A 9,937-nucleotide genomic window follows, 5' to 3' on the forward strand; every position below is an offset into this window, starting at 1 on the left:
AAATGTTTTGAGAATGATGAGGGCAATGAATGTACAAATGTGCTTTACACAATTGATGTATGTATGGATTGTGATAAGCGTTGTATGAGCCCCTAATAAAATGATAAAAAAGATATATAAATATATCAAAGTCATAGAGAGCATGAGAGGTAGAGAGATTGAAATAATGGAGTCAGACACATTTCATGGTAGCAATGCTCAACTCAGCCCAGCTTGGTGGTCCATGTGGAGAGAGAGGGAAGGGAAGGAGGACAAGGGGAAAGGAAATGGGACAGGAGAGGAGAGGGGGAGCTGACCAGAGGTCAAGGGAGGAGCAGAGAGAGAGAAATCTTTATTCCTAACCCAGGCCTATGTATCTTTGGGGGCACAAGCCCACTAATTACAGGTAAAGACATAAGTCACAGGGAGGGTTGCACTACAGGTTATACAGCAATGAGGGGGGAACAACGAGGGACATACACGCAATAGGAAGAGGAGGGATTGGGGGTATACATGTGACAAGAAGGGCAGATCGGATCATAGATTCAGGATGGCAGCTTAACTTTGGATGTCAGGGAGCCGGTTTGACCAGTTCCCTGGCACCATTATCAGTAGGGTTTGAACTCCACCTACAGGAACCAAATCAATGACTGCAAACCCTTAGAGAGAAGTAGCCCACTGTCCTTAACAACAGGGAGCGGGGCCTGCCAGAGTCTGGTACTGACTGCCTCCAGGGAGGATGTCTCTAAGCATCTGACCTCCCCCCATATGCTAGCAAAAAGCCCCTAATGTTTGGCATGTCTTTGGGGGAGACAAAGCTGGGGAAAAATCTCTTTATAGTCCCACAACAGAAGACCTGAGGAGCTGTAGGATGACATCAAGAACTTTATATATAAAGAAAGCAAGAGGTCAGTAAAAAGACGAGAAAGAAGAGATGCATGTGGATGTCGGAAGAACCCAACTTCATAAATTCAGAATCCTTGCAATTCAGAGGAGAGTGCCCAGGCTTTGCAATCAGGACACTTTGTCACTTAACTATCTGTGTGGCCCTGTCAGGTCACCAAATGAATTCCCATTTAGTCACTAATAAAATGCAAAAAGCTTTACCTTACCTTGTAGGTGTAGGGTAATAAGAGATCATGTATCAGGGCATCTATATTAATACGGGTGTAATAAATGGTAACTGGCTCAAAATTATTAGGTGGTAAACGTAGCGGGTTGTGAACGATGAAATGAGCCTAGAATTTCCTAGACCGCTCGCTGCACAGGGCTAGCGCCGGCCTATCCTCGCGAGAGGGCACCTGGGACGCGGGGAGTGCCACCTGGAGACCCGGCTACGCCCACCACCCCCGACGCGCCAAAAATCAAAGGTGCGGCCACGCCCCCGGGGCTTGCGGCCAATGAGCGCCGTGGTCGGGAAGGGAGGCGCGCCCCGCAGTCACGTGAGCAGCTGAACGCCCCGGGACTGCGCAACTCTGCTAGCGGGCGGCATGGTGCGTGGCCGTATCTCGCGGCTCTCGGTCCGGGACGTGCGCTTCCCCACGTCGCTTGCGGGCCACGGCTCGGACGCCATGGTAAGCGTGACGCCGGCGACGCTGCGGTGCTCCCTGCCGACGCCCCAAGCCCGGGGAGGCGCTCGCGCCCCGGGGAGCTCCCCAACTTTGGAATCATTGCTTTGGAAAAGTGGGAGGCGGGGTTGAGGGAAAGCAAACATTTAAAAAGTATATAGAAACTCTTGGGGTTTTTTCTTTTTATTGCTAAGGTTTAGAATTTCTTGCTTCCCAATTACATGATGAGGAACCTTGGGGCTTTTAACTCAAGGGTAATAGTTCGAAACCACCAGCAATGAGTTTATTTTGAGTCTCAGGTTAGGTGTTGTCCGTAAGCATTGTACTGCTTTTAAGCGCAAGATCAGTCGTTCAAACCCACCAGCCGCTTCGCTGGAGAAAGGGAGACTTCGCTCCTGTAAAGATTTTCAGCTTCGGCAACCCGACAGAGGCTCCTATGTATCCGTATTGACTCGATGGGAGTGGGTTTGTTTTTTGGTTATTCCCGTGTTATGGAAATATACAGCTTAATAAGATGGGTTTTTTGAGCCCCCCACCCAAGAGCACAGAACCGGCTACATCTGTATTGGAAACCGGATGAGGCTCCAGGTGATGGAGATAAGGAAGCTTGGAGACAGAATTTGCTTGGTGACCAGCGGAAAAGTAACCTCCCTCGAAGCCTCAGCCCCATCAGTGAAAAGGAATCACAGTCGAGCTGAGAAACCAGACAAGTCCCTAAGAACTCGGTCACACAGAGAAGGCCTGAGGCTCGGGCTAGAGAAATTAGCTGCAAACTTAGCTATGGGAGGATTTATCCAGTAGAGAATCAGGCACATGTCATTTAGGCCTAGCAGAAGCAATAAAGCAAAGACGTGGGCTCTTACCTGGGTCAGCTTTGAACTACTAACCTCCAAAGTCAGTGGTTCAAATGGTGGCAAGAGATTCGTCAAGGCAGATACAGAGAAGGCCTGCAATAGGTTAGCGATTATTGTCATTTCCAGGTGAGGCAACTGTGCAGAAGGGGTTCTGATATGAACTTTCCTGTACTTTGAACTTGTGGTAGAAGAATTTAAACCATGGAATATGGCCCTGAGGGATTTATGACCCCTGGGTAAGGAGAGATTACTTGTTAACTGTGGTGCAAGCTCACCTGTAAGTGTGAGCTTAAGTATTTATCACTAGAGATACAGTAGGTGTAGTATGCTGCCTTTCCAAGTGCCTTCTAGTAGAAGGCTTGTGTGCACTTCCTGGTGGTGCTGCCTGAAGTAAATGGCAATGGAGAGCCGTTTCTGACCTCCTCTGGCCTCCCGATTGCCATTAGGCAGGGGTCAGACAAGCCTCCATGGTGCATTTGTCTCTGTCTACTCTGATACCTACCATTCCGCCCATGCCACTCCACATCTGTGTTGGGTTGCAGATTCAAAGCGGTGGCCACATGCAACTCATAGACAGTACTCACAATTAAGGGGCTTTATTAGGGAAGTTAATAGGTTACCACAAGTCAGGGTCAGCAAACACTAAGGATATAGTTATGGGTCTCCTTAGCCAACAGTGAAATCTCTCTTCAGTTCTAAGCCTCTCAGCCAGGTGGTAGCCAAATCTTTACAAACATTGTGGAATGCAATATGGCGCTACCCAAAATAACTGAGAATGGAAATACTATAGGACCCAGCAATACCTCTCCTAGGCATTTACCCCAAAGAAATAGAACATGAACAGATGTTTCCTCTCATATTCTGCAGCACAGGTCACAATAGCAAGAGGCTGGAAACAGCCCAAATGACCTTCAGTAGAAGAGAGGAGGAAACTCTGATACTTACTTACACCCAATGGAGTACTCTGCATCCCTGAAGTGCTGCTAGCGTGGAAGACCTCATGACACGAATGGACCTGGAAACCGTTGGGCTGAGTGAAATCAGTCATCCACAAGAGGGCAGATATTGTATGAATACGCTCCTAGGAGGATAAAGCCCAAGACGAAGGCAGCAGACTTCTCTCAGATCATGTAATCTTCTAATCCGGTCTCCCTAGCAACGAGGTAGTAAACTTGCCTAGTGCCCATGAACCTTATGTGGCCACTTTTATTTAGACACCTGAAAAACAACTTTGACAGGAGGCCTCACCTCAGCTGAGGGCAGTTTCTCAGGATCACAGATCTTGATCAAGATCTGGTGCTGCCATACATCATTGTTCTAAGGTTACCTCAATCAACAGACACTCCTTCAAGAGTAATTAGCAAACCTTAATGGAAATTCCAGTCAAGGCATGCTGGTTGGAAGGTAGTGATTATACTTCTCTTAGTGGGTAAACTGAGCAGGGCAACCTGCAATCAAAAAATATACTTAACAGTTACATAGAGCCCAAGGGGAGAATACGTGGGCAGTGTGCTCCTGATTGGACACGATATTGATCCAGATTCTACCCAGCCCTTGGTGGCCCAGACTGCTTCCTATAGACAACTTGGACTTTAGACTCTTCTTTCCAGGCACACGGCATCCTTCATAAGCCACACCAGAAGGGGTTGGTGCAGACACCTAACTGAGAGAACTAGCTTGACCTTAAACTCACCTGTGGCAGATTTAAGAAAAGTATATACTCCCTTGGACTTAAGGCTGAAGCAGCCTAGGCCCTGGGGTGAGAAGAAACAGGTGAATGCTATCCTAAGGCTATGCAGTTGGTTGCTGTACTTTGGTTTAGATCTCTTGCTTTGAGGGTGCCCAATGAATTGTGGCCCAGGACAGCCATATATTTACTATTTTCATGTTCTCTTTGCTTTTTATTACATGTTAGTCTGGCAGGCATGGTTCTGCCTTTGTAAATGAATATTGCTGAAAGTTGTGCCCTATCCTCAAGCCTCATTGTCTATAGAAATAGTGCCCAATCTCTTGCAGAGGGGTCTCGGGGAGGAGATGAGCCAGTCAGGGTGCGATGTAACAACAATGAAAAATACAACTTTCCTCTAGTTCCTAAATGTTTCCTCCCCGCTCCCACTACCATGACTCGAATCCGACCTTGCAAGTCTGGCTAGACCAGAGGATGTACACTGGTACAGATAGGAACTGAAAATCCAGGGAATCCAGGGCTGATGAGCCCTACAGGACCAGTGGTGTGAGTGGTGAAACAGGGAGGGTAGAGGGAGAGTGGGTAGGAAATAGGGAACCGATTACAAGGATCTACATATTACCTCCTCCCTGGGGGATGGGCAACAGAAAAGTGGGTGAAGGGAGAAGTCGGACAGGGCAAGATATGACAAAATAGCAATTTATAAATTATCAAGGGCTCATGAGGGAGGGGGAAGCGGGGAGGGAGGGGAAAAATGACCTAATGCCGGGGGTTTAAGTGGAGAGGAAATGTTTTGAGAATGACGAGGGTAATGAATGTACAAATGCGCTTTACACAATTGATGTGTGTATGGATTGTGGTGAGTTGTATGAGCCCCTAATAAAATGATTAAAAAAAAAGAAAAAGAAATAGTGCCCAATCACTCAATCTGTACGAATCAGCAATTCATGAATTGCAGTATGAAAAGTCAGCTTATATATTTATTATTTTAAAAGAGCTTTATTGGCTTAGACTTAACATACCATACACTTTAATTGTTTAATCATATTAAGAAGGGATGTGTAATCATCACTGCAGTAAATTTCAGAACATTTCCTTCTTGTGCCCATTGTTAGCTTCCTGCTCCCCACCATTTCCCCCTGCCATGCCCCTAGGTCAGCGGTTCTCAACCTGTGGGTCCTAACCCCTTGGGGGTCACCCAATTCATAACAGTAGCAAAATTACAGTTATGAAGTAGCAATGAAAATAATTTTATGGTTGGGGGTCACCACAACATGAGGAACGGTATTAAAGGGTCATGGCATCCGGAAGGTTGAGAACCACTGCACTAGGTCATTATTAATCCAGTCACTAGCTCTGTAGATTGACCTACCTTGGGTTTCACACAGAATAACATAAAACAGAAAGCCAACAACAAGAACGATGACTAGACCAAACACAGCAAAACCTCAATCAAAAAGCAGAAAACATTTAAAAACGACTTTAAAATGGGTCCACAGGGAGGTCAAATGATTAGGTATTATATTCGAACCTAACTACATCTGCCATAATTGACTACAACATTCTCGATCTGATATGGATTAAGCTCGCATTGAATCTCCTCTGAACATACTCCAGGGGTGTGAATAGCTTTGCTATCAGACAGACAAAGAGGCTTATATTTTAATTGGATTGACATTAAGATAAATTATTAAAAGAGACCATTTCTTGGAAAATAATTGGTGTTAAATAATAGTGATTAAAGAAAGGCCTCAATGAGAAACTGACTTCTGAGTAGGGAAGTCTTACACATGTATAATTTTCTTTTAACAGTGTTTGAAATTCTAGACTGTTGGCTAAATTAATGACATTATCAGTGGATTTGCCTTGTGCCCCATGGGGATGATCTATAATGTTCTCTATCATAAAATGCTATCTCTAAAGTGAACCAGAGACATATGAATATGCTGCATACATATGAACCATAGCTATATCAATGGAGTTGGGGCTCACACTTAATCATAGCCCTAATTTAAGAACAATTATTGAACTGTGGAATGTTTTGATATCTGTAAGAGCTCCCAATAAAATGATTTAAAAACTAAAACAATTCTTATGACATGGCCCTACTTGATACTCCTCCTAATGGAGATATCACTGAAGATATAGGTGCTATAGCAAAGTCAGGTGAAAAAAACCAGATGGTACTTGGCTGTCAGAAAGCTTTATCTTAAAACAAGCAGTTGTTTCAGAGAGGTGTCAGTTAAATGCACATAGAAAAAGCACACAGCCTATGCGATCCAAGGACTAAATGATAAAATCTAAGTCCAGAGGAAGGAATGGTTAGTAGTAGTAGTAGTCACTGCCATTGAGTGGAGTCTAACTCCCAGGGACCCTGTGGGACAGGGTAGATCTGTTTCTGGGTTTCTAAGAGAAAGCTTCATCTTTCTCCTGAGAAGGGGCTGTCGGTTTTGAAGTGCTGACTTTGCAGTTAGGTGCCTAACTCAACCGCTATGCCAGGGAACTGTTCTAGAGTTTAAAGTCAAACACCTGGTTTGCAGAAAGCTTTAAATGTCAGTGGAAGCCCGGAATCCATTCGCAGGGTCCCTACGTGGATTTAGCCTCCAGTGAATCCCCTCTGACCATAGTCCAGGCGTGTGAATGGCCTTGCTGTTAGACACAGAACACTGCAGATTTTGGCAACCCTAGTTAGGTTAAAATGTAAAATCTTATCATCTGATCTCCCTTTTGACCCGTTTTAAAGTTATTTCAGTTTTAATATTTTCTTTTTTTTTTTCTGCTTTCTTTTCTATTGCGGTTTTTATGTTTTGCCTTGTTGGTGGGTTGGTTCTCTGGGGTTTTTTTTGGTGGGGGGGCTGTTTTAAAATGATTTTCTCCATAAGAAATCCAGGATAGGTAAAGCTATAGAGACAGACAGTTAAAGTGATAGAGATTGAATTAACAGTTACCTAAGGGTATGGCAAGGGAGGTTGGGGGAAATGGGGAGCTAACCACAGTGAGTATGAGAAAGAAGAAAATGGTCTTTAATTGTGGTCTCTAATTTGATTGCACAGTTCTTAATATGACTGAACTCTTAAATTGATATGTGAATTATATGTCAATAAAATTATTTTGAAAGTGTATAGCTCTAGATTGTGTGGAGCCCTGGTATTATAGTGGTTACTCATTGGGCTGCAATCCTCCTGGTCAGCAGGTTCAAACAACCAGCAGCTCCTTGGAAGAAAGATCAGCCTTTCACTCCCATAAACAGGACAGTCCCGGAAACTCATAGGGGTTCTCACTTCACCCTAACGCCCTCCTCTGGGGATCAGTATCAGACTCAGGAGTTGGTGGGATGGACACTTATGTTTCTCTATCTCACAAATATCTTTGGGGCTTTGTGTATTTGCTGTAGCCTGGATACCTTCCTCACTTCTTTTCCCGTCCCATCCAAATGGTCTTCGTCCCCTCAGGAACCCTTCAAGTTCTACACCTTCCTCCTCCTCCTCTGTGACAGGCCTTCTGCAGCATTGTAAGTGGCCATGATTCAGCATGTAGCCTTACACAGCCTTGGCTGCTTCTGACCTGGCTCATGTGCATTGGCTTCTTCTCCCCACTCTCTGATTAGCTTTCTAGAGCCAGGTGTCTTATTTTACTTCTGCGTCTGCCGTATCACAGGTGATGCGGAGTTGCTGTTTGGTAGTAAAAGTTAAAACAAGACACACACCCCGCCCCCAAGAAAAGGGGTGGGTGGTTTATTTATGATGAAACATGAATCCTTCATTTTCTCCCAGTCATCTCCTCTGAACCTATAGCATCATGTTTAAGTTATCTTAGAAGCGGTGCCAATGAGGATGTCTTAATATTATTGAAACATTTTCTGAAACCTTGGTTTGTTTACTTTTGAACTGCTTGTGAATGTTCACTCCCATCCAAGAGCCAAGGTAACCACTCTGGGTTTTAAATTTAAATTGAGCTGGAAACCAGCAGAGACATAATTGCTATCTGGCATTAAAACTGTGTATATTGTGCTTGTTAAAATAATTTTACTCAATTCAGGAGAACATTTTTTTAAATCATTTTATTGGGGGCATTTTATAACATTCCAAGCATCAATTGTATCCAGCACATTTGTACATATGTTGCCCTCCTCATTTCCAAAACCTTTTCTTTCTACTTGAGCCCCTGGTATAAACTACTCTTTTTTCCCCTCCCTCCCCCACCCTCTTTTTTTTTTTTTTTAATCATTTTATTGGGGGCTCTTACAGCTCTTCTCACAATCCATACATACATCCATTGTGTCAAGCACATTTATACATTTCTTGCCACCATTCTTTTCAAAACATTTTCTTTCTACTTGAACCTTTGGTATCAGCTCCTTATTTTTTCCCTCCCTCCCTCTATCCTTCCACTCTCATGACCCTTGCTAAATTATAATTTATTATTGTTTTCATACCTTACTCCCCTCACATGTTTCTGTTGTTCATCACCCTGGGGGTGAGGTGGAATGTGTGTTTTATGGTGATCATTGCAATTGGTTCCCTCTTTCTCCCCCTACCCTCATGGAATCCCTACTCCCGTTATTGTTCCTGGGGGGTCTAACTGTCCTAGGTCCTAGGTCAGGAGAACATTCTTGTCCATTCAGAGCTCTTTTCATTTATTTGGGGCATATCAGTGGTTTCAGTAGATGTGAGCCTTTCAACTATCTTCTGTTACATTGGCTCATGTTTCTGGATTTCTCGTGTTTGCATTATATGAACGGGAGACATTTTTCCTCGCAGCACACAGACCCTGACTACTCGGCTGCCTATGTCGTAATAGAGACGGATGCCGAAGATGGACTCAGAGGATGTGGAATTACCTTTACTCTGGGGAAAGGCACTGAAGTGGGTGAGTTGAACATTCCCTTAAAGTTACTTAAAGAATACTTCCTTGCCACTGGAGTTCAATTCTGACTGTATTTGTGTTCATACTGCTTGAAGTAAGTAAAATATTTTCTTGTCACTTGTTTCATTTGGACCTCTTGTCTTACAAAATAAATGTATGAACTATTGAAAAATCCACAAAACCGTTCACTTCTCTGTGATGCTGAATGCAAGAATGCTCTTCACTGGCTCTTCGCTGTTGTCTCCTTGGGGGCTGTGCCGGCCTGAGCCCCGCTAGTGGCCCAGGCCAGGGAGGGAGAGCTGCTCACACAGCAAGGCTCAGTGTCCCGTGCATGGCAAATTTACTTGCTTTTCACAATATTTCACACCAAGTTGGTTTTTAATTAACTTCCGGGTGCCGAGAAGAGGAGCGGGTGCTGGGGGGTGTTGGCCCTCCCTAATTTCAGAGGTCTCATCTGAGAAAGCAGATTCTTTAGGGTGCAAACACTTAAGTCTCTCTTCTTAGAAATGGATGAATTCTTTTTTTTCTTTGTTCTAGTTAAAATTTCTTCTTTTTTTTTAATTTAATCTTTTTATTGGGGGGCTCGTACAACTCTTATCACAATCCATCCATCCATCCATTGTGTCAAGCACATTTGTACATTTGTTGTCATCATCATTCTCAAAACATTTGCTCTCCACTTAAGCCCGTGGCATCAGCACCTCATTTTTTCCCCTCCCTCTCTACTACCCCCTCCCTCATGAACCCTTAATAATTTATAAATTATTATCATTTTGTCATATCTTATACTGTCCGTCCGACGTCTCCCTTCACCCACTTTTCTGTTGTCTGTCCCTCAGGGAGGAGGTCACATGTAGATCCTTGTAATCGGTTCCCCCTTTCCACCCCACCCTCCCTCCACTCTCCCGGTATTGCCACTCTCACCACTGGTCCTGAAGGGATCATCTGTCCTGGATTCCCTGTGTTTCCAGTTCCTATCTGTA

At 44.3% G+C, this 9,937-nt stretch overlaps 1 protein-coding gene across 2 annotated transcripts in view; it reads left to right on the forward strand.

Annotated features, from left to right (window-relative positions):
- Positions 1–1,469: 1,469 nt before the first annotated feature.
- ENOSF1 (enolase superfamily member 1) overlaps positions 1,470–9,937 on the forward strand; it is a 30,310-nt gene continuing 21,842 nt past the window's right edge. The window contains exons 1-2 of one of the 2 annotated variants that reach the window (XM_004702890.2): positions 1,470–1,553; positions 8,849–8,957. In XM_004702890.2, coding sequence (XP_004702947.1) covers positions 1,470–1,553; positions 8,849–8,957 — 193 coding nt within the window. Of the gene's footprint in view, positions 1,554–8,848; positions 8,958–9,937 lie in introns of those variants that run through there. The other variant, XM_004702891.2, reaches the window with a different exon arrangement.

This window comes from Echinops telfairi, unplaced genomic scaffold (assembly GCF_000313985.2).
Source record: "Echinops telfairi isolate 266 unplaced genomic scaffold, ASM31398v2 ScPeMD7_7400;HRSCAF=8409, whole genome shotgun sequence".
NCBI lineage: Eukaryota > Metazoa > Chordata > Mammalia > Afrosoricida > Tenrecidae > Echinops > Echinops telfairi.